Source organism: Periplaneta americana, chromosome 7 (genome assembly GCF_040183065.1).
Source record: "Periplaneta americana isolate PAMFEO1 chromosome 7, P.americana_PAMFEO1_priV1, whole genome shotgun sequence".
Taxonomy (NCBI): domain Eukaryota; kingdom Metazoa; phylum Arthropoda; class Insecta; order Blattodea; family Blattidae; genus Periplaneta; species Periplaneta americana.
The window spans coordinates 138,300,702-138,326,963 of record NC_091123.1 but is presented as its reverse complement, the minus strand read 5'-3'; the positions used below and the strand labels follow the sequence as shown (position 1 = coordinate 138,326,963).

The 26,262-nt window shown below is 33.8% G+C and overlaps 1 protein-coding gene across 5 annotated transcripts in view; it reads left to right on the top strand.

The window, feature by feature from the left end:
- The first annotated feature begins 420 nt into the window (after positions 1 to 420).
- The window catches only part of LOC138703475 (WD repeat-containing protein 89), an 84,708-nt gene continuing 58,866 nt past the window's right edge, over positions 421 to 26,262 (top strand). For 4 of the 5 annotated variants that reach the window (XR_011333186.1, XR_011333187.1, XR_011333188.1 and 1 more), the window contains exons 1-8: positions 421 to 785; positions 961 to 1,033; positions 7,586 to 7,742; positions 10,795 to 10,911; positions 12,015 to 12,118; positions 16,766 to 16,947; positions 18,463 to 18,594; positions 22,220 to 22,363. Coding sequence is in view for 2 of the 5 variants with exons in the window: in XM_069831362.1 (XP_069687463.1) it covers positions 991 to 1,033; positions 7,586 to 7,742; positions 10,795 to 10,911; positions 12,015 to 12,118; positions 16,766 to 16,947; positions 18,463 to 18,594; positions 22,220 to 22,363 (879 nt within the window). In the remaining 3 variants the exon portion in view is untranslated. Of the gene's footprint in view, positions 838 to 960; positions 1,034 to 7,585; positions 7,743 to 10,794; positions 10,912 to 12,014; positions 12,119 to 16,765; positions 16,948 to 18,462; positions 18,595 to 22,219; positions 22,364 to 26,262 lie in introns of all 5 variants that reach the window. The other variant, XM_069831364.1, reaches the window with a different exon arrangement.

Here is a 26,262-nt window from a genome sequence, read left to right as displayed (position 1 = left end):
TTTTATATTGGTGCATGGTTTGTAGATTGGGTTGAGCAACGCTTTACCAAACCTATAGAAGTGTCTTGATGCTTAGGCCTATGTATTGATTTTTCGGTTTGTAAGAAATAATAATGATTATTATAAATATTAACATTAATAACCCCATTAATAATAATAATAATAATAATAATAATAATAATAATAATAATAATAATAATAATAATAATAATAATAATAATAATTGTATTCGTAGCTCTTTCGAATTATTTCTATTAAATTAATATAATTGGCAATGAAACAATCGTTAAACGCAGCACATTGAACAACATATACGCTAATTCTTCAAGTTTTGAGCGTAGCTTAATTTCAGTCTTTGTAGCTGAATTTCGGGATGTTTGTAGCCGAATCGCTCGTGTTCAGGTTGGCAACGCTGGTAGGATCTGCGCAGGTTTGGGGGTGGGACCGATTGCTGCACGTTTTTCAATGTGTTGTGCACGTGTTCTATTTATGTTATGTACATATTTTATGTGTTTATAGTAAACAGAGAAAATTAAATGATTAAGGAAGGGATACCCTTGTTCTGAAGTTTATCTCGAAATTATTTAACAACATATAAATGTTGATACGGCTGCGGGTGCACGTTATACGACCAAAAATGTGGAAGATAACATATCACAACGTGCAAAAATCGAGTGGAATCACTGAAAGAGTATAGTTTATATTAGAGATAAACTCTAAAAACTATATATACGTTAGTGCGATTTTCTTCTAATCAATTTTCATCAATACTAGGTCTATACTGGGTAATAACTGTTGCATTTTTCGTAACATCGTTGTGAAACTTTATAATGTTATGTAAATTACTTAGCCTAATTTTATTAAACATCTTGACGATTTTGGTTCAACTGCAGAATATGTCCCCCTATGCTTTGACATACTGCAGTTTCTCCCAGATTTTTAACATATTATATTTTCCAGGTATCCATCTCATGAGAGCTTACTGAAATAATGATGAAGTCAGGCACCAGTTCGAGTGATATGTTTAATTCAGGTAGGATTGTAGCTAAACTGTTTTATTATATTTTTATACATTTATATTCACCAAATATCGGTTAAACGAGCGTTGAGCGGATTCCGCCGATTTTGGAATAGACACCGACGCACTTAGGTTAGGTTAGTTTAGGCTTTTATTATCCCGTCAAGATGAAGATGAAAGCGATTGAGTGTGATTTTTTGTTTTCTATGTTGGCAGTTCAAGTACGTCGGTGTCTATTCCAAAATCGGCGGAATCCGCTCAACGCTCGTTTCACACTCACAATTGTCTAAGAATGTGTCATTTCTTCCAAGGCATACAAAAGCCAAAACTAACCTCATCTAACCTAATCTGTTACTGATTTGATCTAAAAAACCGCATTTTCTTTGTGATCGGTAAGGAAACTTACGAAAATGGCCTTCCCAGCCGCCTACTCCTTCCACCTCGCTTGAGTGATTCTGCCTGCCCACACCTCTTCGCCAACCATCTCTTTCACAACAACTTTCGACACTTTTTTCGGTGTGTAAATACATATTTTTACCTTAACGTGGTAACGCAATAGTAAAGAAATACTCATATATCAGAATGCATTGAACAAGCAAGTCTCGACTCCTATACACTGTACATCACAATAAATGATATTAGTTTGTGTTCACTGTCGTATATGAAGTGTTAGCTTTAGTATACAAGAAATGTGTTGAATTGATAGTAGTTGAGTTCATATTTGCAATTGAACAGAATGCAGATATCAAGTTTTCTTAGAAGTTTAGCAAAACTGTAACAACCTCTGATTATACTCGACAACAGTACAGAGCTTGATTTAGAACTTTGTGAGTTTCTTTTCGTTTCTCCTTATGAATGATCACTTTTGTAGCCATGGAGTCTCTAACACAGGAAATTATCACAGTTGCAATGTAGGCCATTTTTTGTGATCTCTGAGAAACATTTTTCAGAAATATTTCCAGCAATTGTACCAATCCTGATGGATGTTCTGCATCTAGGGAGATTACTTTGAAAGTTGATGTGCATATGGTACCATATCGTCGGCTTAGAGTGTAAACGTACTAAATCCATTTTTTGCCTAAAATTACAATTATTGTATACCATTCGAAAGGGAACAAGACGACGATTCACATAGGAAAAATAGCTATGCACAATTCAAATCCTAAGTGTAGGGTATATAAACGCGTGATGAGTAAAACAGCCAAATCCACTTTGTTCAAAGCTCGCTGCTATAGCGGTTTCAGAATAAGAAGGCATATGGCCTAAGCCAATTGAGTGCTAGCAACAGTTCGACGTTGTCACACAGTGCACGGTGCACGAGACGTGGAAGACAGAGACAACAGATAAGGACAGAACATATCAGTTGCAGCCCTCTCGCTGAGCGAGCGGGTCGAGACCTCTTTCTTCACTGTGTGTAATATTTAAATATAATTACTCTTACTGAAGTAATTTCATCTCAATTTTTATTACTTCTTCGTTTCATAGATCAGTAGCTCTTGGAGTCATTGACTTGCGAAATAAAGTGACAGATATGTAGATATTTACTTTGCTAATGTCTGAGAAAGAATGTTTTAATTCTTACTCAGACTTCCTTGTACAGCCAAGCTGAATTCATTATTGTTTATTTCTCGAGAGGAAAGATAAGGTACAGTTTGTTTGTAGGGGCAGCCTAAGAATCTAGCGATAACAAAACGAAAACATATCTGTAGATACGTAATTTAGTATTGAAGTTGGAAAGGCTTTTATTTTTCCTCCGTTAAATGAAGCCTATATAATTTAATTTAATTCTCTAGCTTATACATACCTAGGGGTCCAGGGTTCTACATTCTGGTTACGAATCTGGCTATAATGCAACTTAATCATAATGTGTGATATAATTCAGTACTCATACTGGAATTGTAGATTATTTTATTTTTCTCTGCTAAACTAAGTCTATCTAATTTTATTCTATCATATAATTTTTACATATCTAGAGGTCCAGTGTTCCATATATTCTGGCTAAGAATCCGGCTATAAGAATATAAGCATATCTGTTCATATGTAGGCCTAATTCAGCACTCATATTGAAACTGAAGATTACTTTCTTTTACATTATTTAATCAAGCCTATCTAATTTAATTTAATCCTCAAGCTTATACCTACCTAGAAGTCCAGGATTCTATGTTCTATCACTCTGGCCTGTGGCAATATAAATCTACGAGTGAAGGTAGTTGTACAGAAGCGAATATGAAAACCGTAATCCAATAATATCGTTAATATATTGAAGATAAAATTGTATATTAGAAAAATCGTATAAAGTGTAATATATATAACGAAAGGTTTTTAAAATAGAAATTGAGTTTTGGAATTATAAAATCTCCTCATTCCTAGCATGCCTGTATTTATTTTAAAAGTGAAATGTAGTTAATGTGCTTCATTTTACAAAGTTTTCTAATGCTCTTCGTATAATTCATGGAAAAAGAGGCAGGAGTGTTTATGTTTACAATATCATCCAAATATCTCATATGTTTATGCAATATTTCGTCTTATACCATGTATAATATTTCAATGAAAAGTGAAAATCGTACCTATGATTATTCTCAGCTTTCTTCTTCTTTCCACGTTCTATTATAATGGCACTGCTAACACATACTACTAATGTATTTAAAATATCGTACGATGAAGTAATACACGGTTCTGAAAATTTTACAAATAATTAACACGTTTGTTTTGCGTTGTTTTCCAGGAGAGGTAAATTCAAGTATACCGCCTATTTTAATTGTCTCGTTGTCCTGTCCGAGAATATGAGATAACGTATGCACTTCTAAACCACACGTCTCTGCAGTCAGATTCTTTGTTCCTGAAGAACTGACACGCACTGAATCATAAGTTAGACCTTTAAAAAATTATATACAAAAATACCATACTCCTTGCTTGTGAGTGTTGGACTATCCCTTTGCGTATAACAGATGAAACACCAGAGCCAATTGCAATCCCTTCAAGAGACATTGTTACGGTAAGTTACACATCACACAAGAGAAAACAGTCCACATCTGAATTTGAAAATAAACAGAATCTATCTTCGTTTGCAGAGACTGAATTCAGAGCAAAATATTTTCTATGCTGTAGGTTGGATATCTCTGTTTAGTCTTAAAGCGATAACACTCGAACCAGTTGACATACAATTGCCATTCTTGTACTGTTGGATTCAGAATTCGGAGCTCTATCGAATGGCAAAGTTTAAAATTAATTCCTAGCCATAAGTATTGTGCGCGCAAGAAAGAAACTAATACGCGACGCTTCAGCGAGACTTCGCGACGATTTAACTAGGCAACACCGCTTCATTGTCACTGGCTAGTCGAGATAGACTGGCCTGAACTAGCTCCGCCTTATATGCCTTCTTATTCTGAAAGCGCTCTAACTCCATATCGACTGTCAGTGTGGATAGTTTGCCTGACTTTGGCGCATATTCTCGTGTAGTCAAACAAGTTTTGTGTGTTTATTGCTGTTATTGAAGCTTTTAATTACTTAAATATTGCAAAGTTATATATAATTATGATTGCTCAATTACTCTTTAAAGTCGGTGCATTTAGGTAATTAGCAAGTATTTTGCAAGATGTTTGCCATTATATATTTCATTATTAATTGTATTAGTTTATTTGATTTACGTTTTCTGCAACTCGAAAATGGGGTTTACATTGTTCTAGATGTCTTCAAACAGTTGTAACCATTTTTGGCAAGGCAACATCGTTATGGAACAAAAATTGTTTGAGATTGGACACACCTAAATGGAAACAGAATGCATTCATTCTACAGTTGAGTGGGCTCTTAAAAACAAAAACATCAGTGTATCAGCAGATTACATAGAAATCTGCAGATCAGCCAGAAAAAAAGCCCTGTCCATATGACATAACATACTTAAATCATGAATTCTTTAAAAAATTCGATGAGGTTAAATCTTATAAGATCATTTGCCCTGGTCGTGGTAGAGGCGATCGTAAAGTTAGTAACATAAGAACTCTTTGTGACATATTATTCAAATTGAGTTTCCCAGATGATTGAAAAACAATACCACAAAGAAAATCGACATCAGTGGTTCCTTGCTTTTTACAGACTTACAGAATCTACACCAAAATAGAAAAAAAATCACTGCAAGAAAGTTTGACGACTTGCAATATTTAAAGAATACTTTACCATAATATTACTGCCAGTATTAGCCTGTGACCAATTACCTCATGATTGAAATAAATGGAGACTGAAAAGAATTTAGTATTAAGGAATTAGATAACTTACCTATTATTCAGTATAAAATATTTTATACTTTGATTTGCTTACTTTTATATAGGCCTAATTAATATTTTTCCTTGTTAAGATTTTAAGAATTAGAATAGGAAAAAAGAAAATTTTCACTTAACTTTTAAGTAAGAGTGTTTCAGAAGAATAAAAGAGAATGTTTACTTACCGTTTTATTTCCTTTCAATTTTGTTAACTGTGTCTGGAATAGAAACGTTTTTTTTTTTTTTAAGAAAGACTGAAAGAATGTCAAAGTTAAGTTAGATGTATGTAAATTGTTTATTTTTACAGCTGATTATATGTTCAATCATTCTATTGAAACGATAGAAAGACTGTGATAAATAAAACAACAGTTTTCATTAATTTGCTTAATTTTCTTGATAACCCGCTAACTTCAGACTTAAAAAAGTTCTCCTAGCTGCAAAAACCTGCTAAATTACAAAATATAAAAAAAAATACATTATATTGTAACATTTCTTTTTTATCTATTAATGAACAGAATCGGAATATATACCACCTGTACTTTGAATTTGGTCCTAAAGTTTCAGGGTTAATTTATAATCAATTTTTTATTTCCCCAGTAAAATTACCTTTTTTATTAGTTAGCAGGTTTACACTCTAACCTGACGATATAATTAAGCTATAGGTACGAGTACGTATGTTGTTAATATTCACAGTAACCATAGCCCATAAATTTTTTTTTATTATTTTACGTGTGTGCTTATGTGTTTCTCATAGTAAGTGGCTATTAGGGTAATAAAATTTATACTTCTTAACAGTAAGTATTTAAATTTAGCTTGATTTACCAAATCTGAAACGACCTAAAGAGTGAGCTGTTTTATTTAACTTTCAGATACGCAATTTGGAATATTTCAGTGCATTAACTTTGAAATGATAATAAGGTCACAAACTATCTGACTTTATTCAAGTAGTCTCTACTTTTATCACACATGCTTTCCAATAGGCCTCCTGTATCTGGATAGTGTTCATTATTCTACCTTTTTCTTACATATTAACTTAGGCATGTCGATATGATGTTATTGAAATTATTGTGAAAATATATTTCAGGACATGAGTGAAGTTGTGAAAAGATTTTGAAATATGCAACCTTTTCTTTGGATTTAATTTCTTCAATCCAAACTAGACCTACTTGTAGATTAGTGAAGTTGTGAAAAAGATTTTGGAATATGCAACCTTTTCTTTGGATTTAATTTCTTGATAACACAATCCCATGGGAAAAAATAGAACTCTCTGCATCAAAATCCATAGTTAATTCCCGATTTACCACGAAAATCATCTGTAGCTGCATTTAGATTGGCAACAGGTCATGATTGTTTGGCCAAACACCTGCATAGAATTAGAATATATCAGTCCCCTAACTGTCCATTGTGCAACTCAAACCAAGAAATGGATTCGGAACACCTCAAAATCTGTACTTCAGTGGCTGGTCATGATAATATCTTTGAAAAATATTGGAGTGCAAGAGGTCAAATGACTTTATTGTCAAATGCTTGGCATTAGAAAACAACAACAACAATTTCTTCACTCCAAACTAGACCTACTTATTGATTCTATCACCACGTAGTATTGCTGAAGATTTGGAAGGTTGCCTATTATATTGCATTCAAATTGGACAAGAATTTCAACTCAAAACTCGAATCTTCTTCATAATATAAAAGTCTGGAATCTTAACTAGTCATTTTATTAGTTAGATTATGTGATATTTTATTTCATACAGGGATGCTGAAAAGCTTATTTTTGCGAAAATTGGGAAATCTATATTTTTCAGCATCACAGTACTTTCTCTTCATACTTTCCTTTTTTATTATCTTGATATAGGCTATTACTTAATCATTTGTATCTGTATACCATTTAGTACGATTTTGCTATTCAACATTTTTTGTCTTGTAACCCACATGTATTTTCCTATTAGTATATTAACTGTATACTATATCTAAAGTGAATTAATCGTCGAATTTATCTCGAGCAGTTTATGTCCTTATATTATGTAACTGATCTTGACTATTTGTAATTTTCTACTATATTTTATGTAATTTCTAAGGTATCTTCTTTTGTGTTGTTTTGTAATCTATCATATAATTTTGTATTTCATATATATTATTGAAATCTGATTGAGTGAAAGAGAAGGCCTTATGGCCTTACTCTGCCAGGAAAAATAAAACTGCTGCTGCTATCGTAAAAATCTCAACATCTTTAGCATTGTTGCATTTTGAAATGTTGATAGTTGCTTAATGAGTAATGAGTATCTGTTTTAATTTCATAATTTTGTTCTAGAACATATCTTGGAAGGACTAGAACTCGAAAGTGATTATGATGGAGATGTCTGTGATCCCTTTGACCTAAACAAATCATTCACTGTTCCTTATCATCTCGACACCGAGGTTGCTGTGTCTACAAAGAAAACCTATTTACTCCATATGGATGGCAATGTGTAAGATATTCTTTTTTTCATTTCATAAGAATAGTATGACAGCATTCTGATGGTCCACTCACACCTATGCTTCGAGCTGCGGTACATCAGTGTATTTAAATGAGAGGTTGCGGAACAATGCACCATGGCGTGGCTAGGTTTGCCAGGTCTTCCTTCTCATGTATTTCATAATATTTTCTTCCGTAATTTATTTATTTATTTAAATGGTAAATATGAATAGTGCTATGATACTGCTGAAGTTACTCTAATTAATTACATATTTTTAAGTATAATCTACAGTGACAAATTCTCATTAATTTTCAACCTGTTTTGTTAAGGGAAATTTCAATTGTAAAAGTTTCTGAATGAATACAAAGCAAGTGGTAAGTATTAAAAGTGCTATGAGATTAATTCTGTGGCCGGAAGGAAAAAGGTCTTAAGTTAATTTTTTGTGAAAATGAGATTTTTTATATATTCTGAAAGCGGAAACAATTCTCTACAATCTGGTAAAATGGTCAAAGTCAAATAAAACTTCTGACTGGATTTATAGAGTGTTACCAAATGTCCTAAGTACTTTTTGAATCGAGCACACACAAAATAAAGGACTTAAGAATATTTAATACTTTATTCCTTACAAACATCACATGTTTACTTTCCATGCTTCCCTATTAAAAAGGTCTAACTTGTATTTTAGCCATTTTATCACATACTGATGCCCTTTCCTTTTAAAACTTTAAGCAGCAGGTAGACAGCCCTATATTGTTTAAGACCTATTTTGCATTCCTAATAATTTACATTTCCCATTTATTTTGACATGAAAAAGGTCTTATGTTTAAATAGTCCTTTCTTCTCAGTTTGGGTTGTAGTCTTAAAAGGGCTTAAGTGCGGCTATTTTTGGAAATAATCAAGAAAATTGTTAAATGAGCAACAATGCCTATTTTAGAAGAAATATAAACAAATAATATCCAGGAAAATCCTCTTGAATAAAAGAAATCTATAATTGACACCAATGTCAATCTTTCTACTGTTCTCCTAAAAAGTATAAAATTTTTACTTAAGATCTTTTTCCTCCCGGCCACAGAATTTTAAATTAGTTTTGCATACAGTTATACTATATATAACATGTTCCTAAAGGTGAACAATGTCGATAATGTCTTGATGGAACGATTTTGGCAATTATTTCCACTATCTCCCATATTTTCAGCTTAAAAACCTGGCAACCCTAGGCATGGCACTTTCGGCTTTCATTGGAAGACTTAAACTGAAAGTCTTACAGGATCTTCTAATTTTATAAAAATATAAGTGCTTAAATTTAAAAATTACGTTCAATAACAAATTAATAAAACATTCCTCAGTCAGTCAAACTTCTTTCCTATAGATTTTTTTTTTTTTTTTTTTTGTTAGATATTGTTACTTTCATTGAGTGCAATGCATTTTCTGTTCAGAAACACCTTTTCACACATCACTACTTCAAACGAGCATTGTTATTCTCCATATTGCTAGTGCTTTGTCATCTATTAGAGAGAAATGAAATTTGCGAGATATGGATAGGATTTCACATAACACAGTAAAAATTTGTTTTCAGTCTTATTTTCATGTGAGATTAAGATTATCTGCAGACAATAGTTTTCACTTTGGTAGTCAGGAAAATGTATAACAATTATTATTATTATTATTATTATTATTTGGTTCTCATGACTATTCACGGAATGTGTCTTCACAGTTAGCAATAAATTTATTACGTCTGCTAGCAAGCTATGGACCATAAATTTTGCGAAGAATCTTCAAACCATGTTAAATGTTTGCACATACATACAGCCTTCTGCATTAACATGACTGTGTTGCAGATATTAAAATATTTAAGAGTCTGATAGTTGAATTAATACGTTAGGAGAAATTTAACTAATAAACCAAAGTGAGTAAAGAACTTTGGTTATCATCAACCAAAATTAAATAATTTTAAGATTGTAGTGAAATGTTTATTTTAATGTGATGTCCATATTCACAGAGTTTTACCCAAGTTTATAGTATATGAACCTAATCATTAATTATGATATTTTACGATTTTAGTCTTTCGTGGTGTTCAGAAGCAGAATTTTTGGTATTCCACCATGTCTTGGAACTTGACACCTTCAAGTTCTCTAATGTTTCAGAACTATGTACAGGTTTCATCATCAGGGCAGATATGTATGACCTAAATGGTCACCTGCTTTGTTCAGCTCGTTATGGCTACTTCAAACAACTGGGCTAAACCTAATTTGGTTATAAACTGCACTTATGCATTTGCGTAATTTATATGTTAGGTTCATTATTTCGAACTAGAAATAAAAAAAATACTCATAGAGGAAAGATTAAAAAAATGCTGCAAATTATGGCAAGAAGTAGATATAATGTTGTATCGGAGGGAATGGATATAAATAATATAATAATAAAGTTTAATTATAAAGAAAAAACAAATGTCCAATTATTATTCACAATAGCCCTGCCAAGACTCTAGAATTCGCTACCTGCTAGCATCAGGGATTGTCGAAATGAAATTGAATTCAAACATAAACTTACTAGGCACTTGGTCAGTAATTGATTTCTTGTAAATAGTTTTCTTAATCTATCACAAAATATTTCAATATCCAGTAATTTCATCACTATACAATTTTGTTATTTTAGGTTTAATTTGTAATTCAGTAAATATAAAATATTCTTTGTTTTTCTATGATAAATTATCTAGCTTTCATTAGTCAGGTAATCTTTTCGTACTTTGATTTTTATTGTAATTGTAATTGTAAATTTAATATTGTAATTTTATTTGTAATTGTAAATTTAATATTGTAATTTTATTTGTAATTGTAAATTTAATACTAATTGTAATTTTATTCTTCATATTATAGTTTGAATCTCCTGGTAGAGGGGCAGAGAAGGCCTGACAGCCTTATCTCTACTAGGTTAAATAAATACTAATACTAATACTTTCTTAAGGAAAGGAAAGAAGTGAAAGTGACGAATTCTGTTGATTATCTGATATTTGTAGAAATGCATCTCACAAACTTTTCTTAATTTGTCTTCATTTTTCTTACAGTGGATTGTCCCGTTTGGTTATTGCACTTTCCGATATGTCTTGTGTCATATACGATGTTCCAAACATGACCAAACTGGAAGCTCTTTGTGGACACAAAGGGGCAGTATCTAATGTCAAGTAAGTGAAATGAACGAAAAGAAACAGAATCAATTTTTTTTTTTTTTTGAACAATGGCAGGGCCTTAAATTTGTCATTATTTGCCCTGATCCTATGAGCAGCTCATAGTAGAACCCTGTGTTGCCTGGATCATGGGTTTGCACAACACAAGTTATAAATTTAGAATGGAATGGGATTTGATTCGTGACACCCTGGTTTATAAGTCAGGTGCTCTAGTATTGAGCCACCATGGCAGTAAATATCAGATCACGTGAAATTTGTTTACAGGTGGAAAGATTGAAGTATGTTTATATGGGCCCTTAGCATTTGGAATCTGAAATTTTTGTCTGGCAAGGAGTACGGTGTAAATTTAAATGATGAATGATAAATATCATTCAGATCCATGGATTCCATTGGTATCCCAACTTGGAAGTTAATAATATCGGAATATCAAGAAATAGTACTTTCTTTTAATTTTAAATATATATATTTTTTTTGTCGATATGGATAATTGATAATTTTTTTTTTTAACTTCTGACTTTGTAAACTTGAAATATTAAATCTGTGTAATATTATGTGTAATTGTATCAAATCCTGAATAAACCCTTTCCCCATTTTCATTTATATATGTCAATTAGCCTACAGTCTGAAAAATTAAGTTTATGTATAATAGCATAAGTGAAAATGTTCTAGATTTTTATATTTTTCAATCATATACAAGATGAACTGTAAGTAATGTCATTAATTTCAGGGACATATTCTTTGAGCTATTTCATATAAAACAATTTTTATCTCTAAAAGGAAGCAAAAACGAGCAAAATTGCATTAAACTGTTTTGTTTGAAATGTCTCAAAGAATAACCCTCTGAAATTAATGACATTACTTACTGTTCACTCTGTATAAAAATTAGATGAGGTAACTTTTTTATGTATTACTGTAGAGATACTCTCTTCTAGTGATTGCAGAGAATTAGAGTAATTGATAAGGTAATTTGCAGTGGATCACTTCACATGAAATAACCTATGGGAACACTACACTCTGTCTTAATTACTACAAATGGTCACTTTGCCAATCGAACAATATCCTTTAAACTTGATGAGTTATTTTATATGATCATGTTTCAGGTTCAGTCCGAATGATGAAAATCTAGTATATTCTTCATCTTTTGATGGTACGATCAAGTTGTGGGATTTAAGGAAAGGAAAAGAATGTGCAAATGAATTTAAAGGTAGATACCTTATTTAACATTACAGTGTTTCACTTACCATAAAAAGTGTGTGTGAGAAACAAAGGGAGAAAAAGAAATTTAGAGAGAGGAAGGATGGCAGGATGGAAGAAAGAAAGAAAAAGCAGAAAAATACAGAGACCCATTTATAATTTGAGAGTGATATATTCAGGATATTTAGGACAAAACTTGCGAGTTCATTTTAACATGTTTTGTAGAGTTTTTATTTTGCAAATAAGTTTCCATTAGAAAAATACTCCGCCTAAGACTGTAAAGAACCATTACATTAGGATGACAGATATTGTGTGTTAATGTGCTGTTCGCCATATGGGTGTTTGAGCTCATGTGGGAGGAGGTGACATGTGCTGATAACTTATTGCATCACTGTGTGCTATGACTACTCTAAACTTATAAATGGGCCTCTGTAGAAAAGAGAAAGGAAAACGAGTATAGTGAGGATCACGTAAGAGCAGTTCCTAATACTGGTGACAGTCACTAATCGCGATTATCAACCTAATGGTGATCGGGTTTGTAATGTGTCACTGTCCCGATCGCGATCAGGAGCTAAATCCTGTTTCCAGAACAAGATAATCGCCCTGAGTCACGGCCCAGTGAACGAAAGTAACATTTTAGTAATCTTTGGTTTCGAATCGCCTTGATTTATATTATTTAGGAAGTCGTGATAGCTTCTGCTGTGGAATTTTGTTACCTCTTCCATTGTATATTATGAAATAGAAACGAAAATGAATGGCTAGAAAATGAATTCGGCTACTATTAGATGTAGTGGAGAAATTTATTGCAGATGTGAGAAAAGTAAAAAGAAATATATTAACAAATTACAGACGAATTATTCATATTTCATATATAGAGAGAGCAATAGAAGGCTGCTGAAAGATGTTTGATTTCAATAAATAATGGATTACAAACTGGAACTGGTGTCTTTTTCAGATTTTGAATTTCAGTCTCCATTACGACGCTATCGTTGAGGTTAGGGTTGATATTAAAAATATGTTTTATTACAAAATAATATAAATTTTTGGCATGATGATACAAGTTTTATAGGTTATAAAATCTCTTTTCAAAATAATATAAATATTAATGATATAAATTGTATCAGTTTACATTGTAAAGCATATAACAATAATTGCTAATCGCGATTAGTACTGTAGTCTGTCACCAGTATAAGAGTCTAATTTGGCTGTCTCTTCAATGTTGCCAACTAATACCAGATATTAGCAAAGAGGGTAAAATCACAATGCTACGTACTGAAATAATAATAATAATAATAATACAGTGTTAACAATAACAGTGTCTTGCTTATTTACCACATCTCATCTTTATGTTGTGAGGTGTTTCCTAAATGGTTCAATAATTTATTTATGAAATGGTATATTTTCCTCCTGGACTTCTCGCATATTGTGCTGGTAATTAGGATTAGTATGATCTAATATTACAATTTATTTTGTCAGGCAACACGAAATGTATTGTTTTCACTGAAGAGTTTACGATTCATGAGACCTAACCTAAAAATGTACGAGGGGGATCCAGGAAATAACGACCGTTTTGTTGTAATAATTAAAAAAATATATATTTATTTGAAAAAAAACAAAGTCTGTTACATAACTGAAACTTCCTTTACTTCTCTACATAATCACCACCTACATTTAAACATTTGTCGTATCTGTTCACTAGCTTTAGAATTCCCGTGTTATACTCCTCTGTCGCCAGTTCATTAAGCCAGGTGTTCACTGTCTTCTTTAACTCTTCATCACTTCCAAAACGATCCCAAAAGACAGTAGCCATGACTTTTTGTGTTGAGAGAGTCTGTTTGAATTTTCTCGGTTTCTTGGGTGATGCGGGATGATGCCACTGACGTGAATGGTGCTTGGTCTCTGGAGTGTTGTGAGATATCCAGGTCTCATCACCAGTCACAATTTGATCAAGAAAGGCGTCTCCATCTGTGTGATATCGCATCAAGAATGTCAATGCTGAGGCCATTCTCTGAGTTTTGTGTTGGTCAGTCAGTTGCCGTGGAACCCATCGTGCACAGATTTTGTGGTAGCCAAGATGTTGCGACACAATTTCACCAAGCAAAGAACGAGAAATGTCAGGAAAGGCAATATGCAATTCGTCGAGTGATGTGCGCCTGTCTTGCAAGATTCTGTCGTTCACTTCAGTCTTCAGATCTTCTGTGATGAGTGATGGGCGTCCGGGTCGAGTTTCATCGTGGACATTTGTTCGCCCATTGTTGAACATTTCGCACCATTTTCTCACATTTCTTTCATTCGTTACAGTATCACCATACACTTCTTTCAATTGCCGGTAAATTTCTGCAGGTTTCAAATGTCTGGTATTCAAAAATCGAATCACACTCCTCACCTCACAGTCGGCGGGATTATCAATCACGTCGTTCATTTTGAAGTAACACAAAATGCACAATGGCGACTTGTTGCAACCAGTACTCACAACATTATGAGAACACATGTTAAGGAAGCCAGTTGACCTTCAAACAAGGAAGGGGAGTCAGCTGCGCGGCGGGTATGCGCGAACGGTCGTTATTTCCTGGATCCCCCTCGTATTTACTTATTCGCATTTTCATCAGTTTGCTTTAGTGTAAACCGAAATCATTGCTGCCAACATAACAGTTAGGAAATAACTCCCAGTTGTAGTATTTGTCAGTACCCAAAATTCGAAACTAAGTTGTAAAAGAAAATTCAACCTGAGAGCTAGAAAATCACTATAATCCACTAGCATATTTAATAATAGTGGAAAAATGGTTAGGTTTCACCCTTAGGGTATTAAGTAAGCTCATGGACTATAAAAGAGAGAAAGAGAGGGGAGAGCAAGACAGTAATGCTGTGTTTTTTCTTTCTTTCTTTCGTTCTCTCTTTTTCTATTACATTTTTAATATTCATAGATATAGATTTGAAGTCTGTTTTCTTTTTGTAACATTAGTGTTTAATTTTGCTTTTCTGAAAACTGAATATTGTCTTTGTGATGGGTTGTGATAATTTTTAACTCTTTTGACTACTTGTATCTACAGTCTCTGTACTAGGTTTGTAGGTACAGGTATCATAATTACGCGATTATAGTATGCACTTAACATGCCCTGAAAACTGTTGGAATGTGTATTAGATTCGATGGTATATTATATTTCCATTCAAACACTAAGACGCTAACAAATTTGAATTATTGCTCAATTTGTGGTACGAGATATTGAGGAAACCGCTGACAGAAACAGCTATTGAGGGTTTGTATTTTCTCGTCTTTTGTGTATTTTTTATTCGTAATTTCATGTCCATTTTTGACAACAGTATCTTGAGTGGTTTTTAGCACAGATGAGTATTATATTCCCCAGTAATTTTTTCTGGATTTTATGATAAAAATTTGGGGTGCATATTATATTTGATGGTGTTTTATGTTCTAGTAAATATGGTATATTATTATGACTTGGTATCCACTATATTGTGGCATCATAGTTTTTATCCATGACCATAACGAAAAACATGCCTTTACTAAATACTTTTGCATTTGTAAAGTAGGCTTTTATTCAACATTACTTTATTTCACTAGTGAGATAAAGACTTTACCTCACAGTTTGTACTTTATCTCACAGTTCATTAGTATTTTCCTAGTACCCGGGTACACACGTATACTTTTCCATTGAACTATTACTCAAGAAGTTAATATATTAGTTACTAGATGTCACTACCTCTACTTCTTTATTACCATTTCTTAAATATACATGCACTCAATCTTCTCTTTTCTTTATCTGCTACGTCGTAATTTGTACATTACATCCATATCTAATATGCATCTTTTTAAAATTTTGTAATAATTTACCTTTTGGGATACGAGGAGACTTGAACCTGCGAAGTTGGGTTTATAGGATTTTAAAACAACACGCGTTAGCCAACTGAGCTAAACAGACACGATGATGAATTAAGTTTTAATATTCCTCTTAAGTTTACAGAAGTAAAATGTGAAATTATTTTAATCACAATAGTCCCATGAAAACTTCTAAATAATCCCTGAAACTTCAAAAAGACGAAAATATACGTTTAAAATGAAAAAATATATATTAAAATTGTATAATTAATTATAATTTGTTATTTATCCAATGCCTTAGATACCATTCTTTACTAATCATGGCCTCCTGCATCATGATCTTCCTAGTACACTTATTGGTTCTAAAATCCTTGCCATGGTATGTGATTACATGAGGACTTATTTTCAACATATTTTCTTTTATAAAACATAATTTTTCGTTATGGTCATGGATAAAATTACGTATGGTACTTGTGAGCGTGATCTTTATTGCACTCGGCTGACGCCTCGTGCTTAAATCTTTCCACTCGTGCAATAAAGATGCACTTACCTCACAAGTACCATAAATAACTATTATTTGATAGGACAGTGTGTGTTTAGTGATGTAATTTCCTCTGATATACTGCTTAGTGTAATAGATTAAAAAATACAGTAAGTTTGAATAGTCTAGTTTGAGTGAGTAAAAATGCAAATATTTTTGTTTATGAGTTTATAGCAAAAAAGTAGCAGTGTTTAATGCTAGAAATTTGAACACTCTATCTCGATATTTAAGTTGTTTTAAACTGGAATGTTCTCAAACGTACATACTTGTTACCTTTACAGATGATACCGAAGATTCAGGGAAACTGAAGCCATTGTCAGCTTTTGATATATCTTGTAATGGACGCTTAATGTGTGGGGGAACAGAATGTATACACGATGATACATTTCTTCTATTCTGGGATTTACGTTCTACCAAACTTCTAGGTGGATACTGGGAATCTCATACAGATGACGTTACTCAGGTTCGTATCAGTCATATATTTTAACTCAATTTTGAGATTTTCATGGGAATGCACGTTTTCAGAACCCCTGTTACTCAGAAAGTGGTTTTGGGCATATCATCTGTATGTATTTGTACAGTAGTAGTGGTGTGTGATTTCAAGATCTGTGATTTTATCCCTGTGACAGGTCTGTCACAGGTTCCGACTGTGACTAAAGTTCAAAATAGTCATCTCTGCCTAATATGTGACTCACAGTGATGGTGACTGATGTATGTGATAGGTCCAGAGTGCAGACAATTGCAAGTAAGAAGATTATCTTGTAGGACAACATAACTGGGATCTAATTAATTTTCATCTCACTCACAAAGCAAAAGGTTAATTTCGGCAACTCTCTGATACTGAAACTATGCACTCTGTATATTCTCCCACAAATGATTCACTTAATTATTCATAAACATTCTTGCCTCCCCAAAGGTCTTCTTCCCTCTGGCCTCCCAACTAACACTCTATATGCATTTCTGGATTCGTCCATACATGCTACATGCCCTGCCCATCTCAAACATCTGGATTTAATGTTCCTAATTATGTCAGGTGAAGAATACAATGCATGCATTTCTGCGTTATGTAACTTTCTCCATTCTCCTGTAACTTCATCCCTTTTAGCCCCAAATATTTTCCTAAGAACCTTATTCTCAAACACTCTTAATCCCTGTTCCTCTCTCAAAGTGAGAGTCCAAGTTTCACAACCATACAGAGCAACCGGTAATATAACTGTTTTATAAATTCTAACTTTCAGATTTTTTGAAAGCAGACTAGATGACAAAAGCTTCTCAACCGAATAATAACATGCATTAAAATTATATCACATTTAAAATTTCTCTCTTGAGGAATTGTTAATAAAAAGATTTGAAACATTTGGAGAAAGATTATTAAATGAATACAATCATAATGCAAATAATTTTTCAGCAATCACACACTATCACTGTCTGCAGAATGCAGTACTGCTTGAATCAGATAGAATTCAGACAGGTGCATAACTTATGAGGTACGGACAAGGCTTAGTAAGGTTCTGACCTGGCTGGGCCATTGTCTTACCTAAGTCCAGCTGATGCAGACCTCTGCCACAAGGCATAGATACTTCACTTGCCCCAAGCTTCTTATTTTTTATATACATTTTTTTATTCCGGTAATTCATATGCTCTGTTTTTCTTAGCAATGAATTTCTATTATGGTTATAGTAATTGAAGCGTCAGCTGGAACAATGTTGTAAGTTACAAAATTTTCACTCAGCGTGTTTCCGTGTGTATGTCATGTTACCTTGCTATACTCCTTGGCTTGCAACTGTCCATCAATGCAATACATGAAATTTGTCCACCCAAAAGTTTGCTACCCTTGAACAAGCTGTACGTGTACACATTTTTTCAGCTCCTGTAAATTTTATCAAATATAATTTATAACGTTGTTCCAGCCGACGCTTCAATTATATACTATATTTTTATGGTATTTTAAATTAATGATGATGTTTATACACCACAGGTAAAATTTCATCCAACTAAAAAAGACATACTTGCATCAGGATCAACAGATGGATTGATTAATATATTCAATGTGTGTGAAAGTAATGAAGAAGATGCCCTTCAGCACAGTCTTAATACTGAATCTTCTGTGGTAAGTTTTCTTTCATTTTTGTTATTGCCCTACGAATTTTTTGTTCTGATTTTTTAAAATGATTGTAGATGAATTCCATGTAGCAAATGGTCTTTATGTGATGGTTTGTAAGTTATATTTGTAGGTGTTTGCTTTCTTTTGTACCATCTTGGTCTTAAACGAACTGGGCATACAAGTAAATAATAGTCAATTTCTAATTCTGGACTACGGAAAACTCGAGTATCTAGTACTAATTCTGATAGTTTATTGTTGCATATGGATTTTTGTCCTCTTGCCTCCCAGGTATATTTATGACTAGGGGGCGGATGTTGATGACCTAAAAATCTACTTAAAATGATAAATAAAATGCCCTTAAAATAATGGAAAAATGACATAGATTTAAAAGAAAATGATATTTAAATATTATTCACCATACTCGCACCACAGCTTCTTAAAAATTAGTCACCTTGTTTCAATGACTGCCCTGCAAATGTCAAAGAGAGAAGGCAACTTCCTGGAATTTGACTAAGACAAAGGAAAAGGGCATGCAACAAAATTAAAGTTTTAAGTGAAAACTATAAATTTTAATGAGGCTTTATAATTTGTTTCAGTAAGGGGTGGTGCCTTCATTTTCCTTCCACTTTTCACTTTTGTTACCAAACCTTCCAGATGGGGAGTGTAAATGACAAAAAAATTGTAGATGCAGCGTGCATTCTTGCAATACCGTATTTGTGTTAAAAATACTGTCTAAGAAAGTTTCCTCCCTTCCAAACATAAATTCTAAAGATACCCTCATACCGACAAAAGAACAGTAGCAGTCAAAGCCCTCACTTAAGCTAAGCTGTTGTCAAGCATTTTATATTACTTCTGATGTGTGAGGTGAAGACTTCAGTAAATAAGTGATGCACTTTAGAGTTTGTTCCAAACTATAAAACTCACACTTCACTGTTATTAGCTTATTCAGTAGGTAATTACTAGTAGGGCCTACTACTGATCTGTTTGCTTAGAAAAAGATTTAACAGCCTATGTAAAGAAGGAAGTAAAATACATTCAAAATGATCTAAAAGTTCTTCAAAATATTAAAAATGACCAAAAGTTGCTAAAAAAATGTAAAAATGACCTCTTAGTTCAAAAACATCAAAAAATGCAATGTAAGAAATTCATTTTTTATGTTTATATTAACATAGAAAGGATTTCTATATTAATAGGCATCGTCCTAATGTGAAAAATAAGAAGATGACTTTTCATCAACATCCGCCCTCTATTTATGACTATTTTTATAAGCAAAAAATGTGTTCATAACTTTCAATTGATTATATAGTACAAAATCAATTAAATAAGAGCCATTGTGGTTATGTGTTTGTCTGCCGAAGGTGCCAATATTGTGATCTACTTTAGAATTTCCAATCTGTGCATTAAAATCTCCCATTAAAATGATAAAATCATTTTTATGAACTTTAGAAAAAACTTGTAACTTATTATAGAAATTTTTTAGTCTCTGCAGTATCATCTTCTATCAGTGCATAGACTCCTATTATAGTCAAGTAACCTCTGGATATTTTAATACATAGATGTATAATCCTTTCATCCCAAAAACTATAGTCATTTATTACATTTGAAATTTTTTATGTTTCATTAATATTACCCCTGCTTTCATGTCTCACACCTGAATAAAATTGCATATAATTCTGGGTCACCAAAAACACAAAAGATTAAACGGAATCTTCTGGGATAAACAAATCTTTAAAACAACAAAAAGAAACATACAAATCATTAGTTCCAAGTATGACAACTTATGGAGCAGAATTGTGGTATTAAACTCAAAATTTAAAACTGATTTAGAATTAAAAAAGAATGGAATTTCTTAGGTGCTTGATGTCCAAAATTGGATAAAGTGAGAAATGAAGAAATAAGGAGAAAAATGGAATATCAAAATTCTATAGTTGACTATATCAGTTAATCTGATACGTCCATGTTTGGAGGATGGAGGAGGATAGACTGCCATGACAGATGTTGGAATGGATCCCTGAAGACAGGAGAAAGAGGGGAAGGTCACAGACTTAATGGGTGGAGGAGATTGATAAAACTATGCAATGTACAGGATTGACACATAGATACTGGGAAGATAAAGCAGAACATATCACTAGAAAACAATGGCTATGAAAAGGAAAACTCTTTCACTCGCGGAAAAAGTTAATTTAATTCACAAAATGGATAAAAAATCCAAATACAAAGATATTGTAACTTTATTACAAAACAAGAATGTAATTTTATCGTTTCAACAATAGTCACTTTATAATTTAGTTTAAATACTCCCGTCAACAATGGGATTTCCACTCCACACAGTAACACAGTATTCGTTATTGCACTCCACAGACGACAATGACAATTTACTTGGATTATTGAGAACAACAATGAACTGTTAATCTTAACTAATGTTCACAAAGCACTATTTACAAAACAGAGCTGTCAGTTCTCAGTTCACAGTTCGTTTGCTTCGGCTAGTTCTTCTAGCTCAGTCACTCAAGTTCACAGTATCTCGAACCCCAGACCTTCAGAGACAGTCCACTGAACTTCGAACTCAGGTCCCCCAACTGCGGTCCACTGCACTCGAACTCCGGACTTCCGGCGACAGTCCACTGGCCAGGATGCTCACACAGCTGCGGACACACTCAAGTCGAACTCCGGTCTCGAAGCTGACTTCACTGCTACACAAGACTAACTGGCTTGCTGTCCAAATCTGAATCTCCTCTCGGAGGCTGGCTTCCTTTTATTTGCTAGACAACGCTTCGCGGGCCTTCCAGACGTTTCCGTTACTGGAAAATTCGTTTTCGAGAATAGTCTGTCACTCTGCTTCTTCTCCCCCTTCCTCGCACCGCAGTTGGCTTTCTTCCCCTCTCGGCATGCACCAGCGTCCCGTCCTTCCCCTTACGTCGCGCCCCTTTAGTTTGCGTGGCTGCAGCTTCCTTCGCCACATCGCCCGATCCTTCCACGCTCACCCTGCCCTCTGTGGGACGCGTGATCGAGTCTCGACGGAGTTGTCACAATATCAAGATGGCGACGAGAAGACTTGATTGGCACTCAGTTTCCCTTTATGTTTTCCATTTTTTGTACAGTATTACTTCACTTATTGTGTGTGTGAATTGGAATATATCAGTCCCCTAACTGCCCATTGTGCAACTCGAACCAAGAAATGGATTCGGAACACCTCAAAATCTGTGCTTCAGTGGCTGACCATGATAATATCTTTGAAAAATATTGGAGTGCAAGAGGTCAAATGACTTTATTGTCAAACGCCTGACATTAGGAAACAACAACAACTTTACTTATTGTAGTTTTTTTTTTTTTTTTTAATAAATTGCATTTTTTCAAAAGTATTCAAACATTTTTTAAACAAAAGTAGCAAACCCCTATTTAGCATCAACCCCCATTTAAGGTTAATTATTCCATGTCCCCAGAAAAACGTTAAATAGAGGTTCTACTGTATATGAACATAAAAAAAGACCAGGATCATTTGGTTTATTTGCACATACATTGGGACTGGTGTACATTACTCAGTTCCTTTCTCTTAGACAAAAGGTCATAGTTTCCTTGTCCACTACAATATCTTATTCTGTCAGATTGTGTGTATATTGTATTTTTACAGGACAAGATTGGTTGGTTTCACCAAGAGAACTGTGATGACGCATTGTTTTGCATTACTCACACTGAAGACTTGCAACAGTGGGAAAATGATGGAGCATGTCCGATTGTTCAGTTTTCAAGAGACAATATATGTCACTTAATGAAGGTACAGTTTTACTTGAAATCTCTGGGTAATTGAACACTGAATTGAATTGAACACTGAAAATGATGTTCCTACATCACAAGAAGTGACAAATGTATACTTACGCAAAGATATTTTGGACAAAGTGAGGTCGAATTGTAAGTCTTTTGCATTTCTGCATGACTGTGACCCCATTGGGAATCGAATCTGCGACCTTTTGACTTTGCAGTGTTACGCCTTAACCGTGATGCTATTGTGTGCCCCACAATATGCAAATACGTTTTTATTACAACAATCATAATAAACTACATCATCTGTCTTTAGAAATTCCCTTCCCTCAATCCATTTTGACACGAGATCTAACAGGAACTATAGCAACATTTCATAATTCGACACATAAATATGCTAAATTGCAGACTGTTAACAGGCAGCTTCTGCCTTTCTTTCTTTCATTATTTTGACATCTGGATTGTAACGAGCAAGAGTAAGGAGTTGGAAAATCTAAAGACTAGTTGTGAGGTAGGATAACACAAAACCATATTACTGGTAGCTGTTTTTTTTTATTTTTTATTTTTTCTCAATAGACAAATAACGTGGAAATTCTAGATTCTATGAAGCAATATTCATAAAAGACACTAACCATATTACTGGTAGCTTTCTTTTATTTTTTTTCTTAATAGGCAAATAATGTGGAAATACCAGATTCTATGAAGCTAAATCCATAAAAGGCACTATTGTTCAAGTTAACATAATATATGCACTAAAACCAGAAAAAAGGACAGAAAAAGTCCAAATATGTGCTATGAAATCTAAAATCTTCAAAAATATGCATTATGCATGAATTTAGTCCCAAAAAGCCAAAACATCACAGAAAAAGTACAGTTATGTGGAATCGATAAGTCATAAAACGAATATTTGCAAAGTTTAAGAATTTTAAAGGCATGTTGGTCCGTTAAGTACAATATCAATTAATGGGTGAGTTTTATATAGTCAATACTTAACAAAATTACATACATTAAATCTTTATGTTACTACATGAGATAACATTTACACATATGTTATATGTGTATTGACTGTATAAAACTCACCCATTAAAGTTTGAGAAGTGTAACAAGCTTATATGAAAACATGCATTTTCATGGAAATCCGGGCTCTATTTATTATATTTTATGTTTTGGGTCAGGCACAAGTCTGGGAAGTGGTATGAGTGAAGCCATCTAAGCTTGGTGAGAACTATGATTGACAGTTGTAGGACCAAAAAATTAATCTTTATGTAGATATAAGTGACGAGTCAGAACTCAAATACATCGCTGTGTACAAACACATAATTTCAAACATGTCGCTACCAAGGCAACTAAACAGTTTGATCTAGTTGCTCATATAAGTTTCTGTTATTTTATAAAGGGGCTTTACACTGAAGCAACCACAGGCAATCACGCAGCATGCGACATGATCGCATGCTGCAAGTTGCTCACTTTGAGTACGGCTTGCGGCGCTAATCCTCCGGTTGCTCCAGTTCGCAAGCTTAAAATGTCTTTACACTGAAGCAACCATAGGCAATCACGCAGCATGCGGCACGATCGCATGCTGCAGGTTGTCACTTTGTCTAGGCGGCAGCACAGTCGCATACGGCTTGCGGCGTCAATCTGCCGGTTGCTCTAGTTCGCAAGCTTATCCACCGCTGATGGGTTCAGTAGTCCAGTCGCATGCGGCACGATATGTTGGGATACATTTTTTTTTTTTTTTTCGTTTCTCTTTTTTCTGTTTTCTGTTTTTCCGCTTTTCTTAAACTAGTATGTACACAACACCCATTCCCGAGGCAGGACTCGAACCCACAACGTTTCGGACCAAGCGATAGAGACAAAAATAAAACAAAGCTTCTAATTGCAGAATACCATGAAAATCACATTTTGTGGGACTTGTGAGATCCCAATTACAAAGATAATAGAAAGAAGTTGAAGTTATGGGGGGAAAAAAATAGTTTTAAAGTTCGATTGTGGCAGTAAAGGCAGCTAAAGACAAAGTGAAAAACTTGAGAACAACATTCCACAGCTGGTCAGCTCAGGGTGATCAGTGGGTGCATTTCGCTTCACTGTGTTTTCTTCTTAATGTTGACGCGCCAAGAAAGTAACTTTCAACTGATGAGAATATTGATTCCGAGGCAAGTGTTTGTATTTAGTGTAGGCCTACATAAAATCATTATATTAGTGATCAAACGCATTTTTACATAAAATTAAAACAATAGGATACCTGTTATGAAATAAATGCATTGTCAGGAAAATAATAAAGAGCTGGTTTAATTATTTAAATGTCTTTATTGTATACAATAACAGCAATGAACATTTTCCATAAATACTTTCACTTTTAGGACAAATCTTCAGTTTTATGCCAAATGTTAATAGGATAAACATGTCTAAATATAAGTGCCTTGCTATGGGACACTTCCTTCACTCGACATGAAGTAGGCTTTAAACCCATCCCTGATAGCCTTTGCTGCTTCTTTCGGTCTTCCAGGAAGTCTCTGAAGGTCTAGAATGCCTGTGTCTCCTCGAGTTATATTTCGCCATGCCCCGGGATAATTGTTTCATCCTGTCTTTCATATTCGAAACTTCCTGACCCGTTTTGTGTTCTCTACATTCAAAAGTAATGTTTTCGGAATACAAAAAATACCGAACACATTAAAAATGTGCACTGTAGTTTCTTTCAGCTGGTATACTACCTCGATAAATAATTTGTATCGGATTTTGAAATGAGAAGGTAATCGAAGTCCTCTTTACTAATTCAGGTAAAATTTCTGAACAGGTAAGCGTCATCAGCAAGCAGTTTATTTAAAAAGTCATTGCTGTGTATATCACTATTTATGAAGATCTGCCTGCACCACATCTATCTCTGAATAAGTTTCTTCTTCCTGTTCAAAAGTAGGTAGGCAGCAGCAGCAGCAGCAACAACTGTCTGCACCGACATCTCTGCATAGACTCGCTCAAAAATTAAAGCAACCAATCGCAATGGGCGTAAATGAGTCGGCAGCATGCTGCAATGATTGCTCCCGACAGCATGCTGCTTGGCAACACGAGTGGCAACCAACAATCGCATGCTGTAGGCAACTAGTTGCCTCAGTGTAAAGGCCCCTTTACTGTTATTAAGTTTTTGATTACTATTATTATTATTATTATTATTATTATTATTATTATTATTATTATTATCTTGGAGCAACAGTAACAAATATAAATGACACTCGGGAGGAAATTAAACACAGAATAAATATGGGAAATGCCTGTTATTATTTGGTTGAGAAGCTTTTGTCATCTAGCCTTCTGTCAAAAAATCTGAAAGTTAGAATTTATAAAACAGTTATATTACCGGTTATTCTATATGGTTGTGAAACTTGGACTCTCACTTTGAAAGAGGAACATAGATTAAGGGTGTTTGAGAATAAGGTTCTTAGGAAAATATTTTGGGCTAAGAGGGATGAAGTTACAAGAGAATGGAGAAAATTACACAATGCAGAACTGCACGCATTGTATACTTCACCTGACATAATTAGGAACATAAAATCCAGACGTTTGAGATGGGCAGGACATGTAGCACGTATGGGCGAATCCAGAAATGCATATAGAGTGTTAGTTGGGAGGCCGGAGGGAAAAAGACCTTTGGGGAGGCCGAGACATAGATGGGAAGATAATATTAAAATGGATTTGAGGGAGGTAGGATATGATGGTAGAGACTGGATTAATCTTGCTCAGGATAGGGACCAATGGCGGGCTTATGTGAGGGTGGCAATGAACCTCCGGGTTCCTTAAAAGCCAGTAAGTAAGTATTATTATTATTATTATTATTATTATTATTATTATTATTATTGTTATATTTTGGGGTGTCGTGCAGCTAAAATGTTTGAGAAGCACTGATGTATGGAATATAGGAAT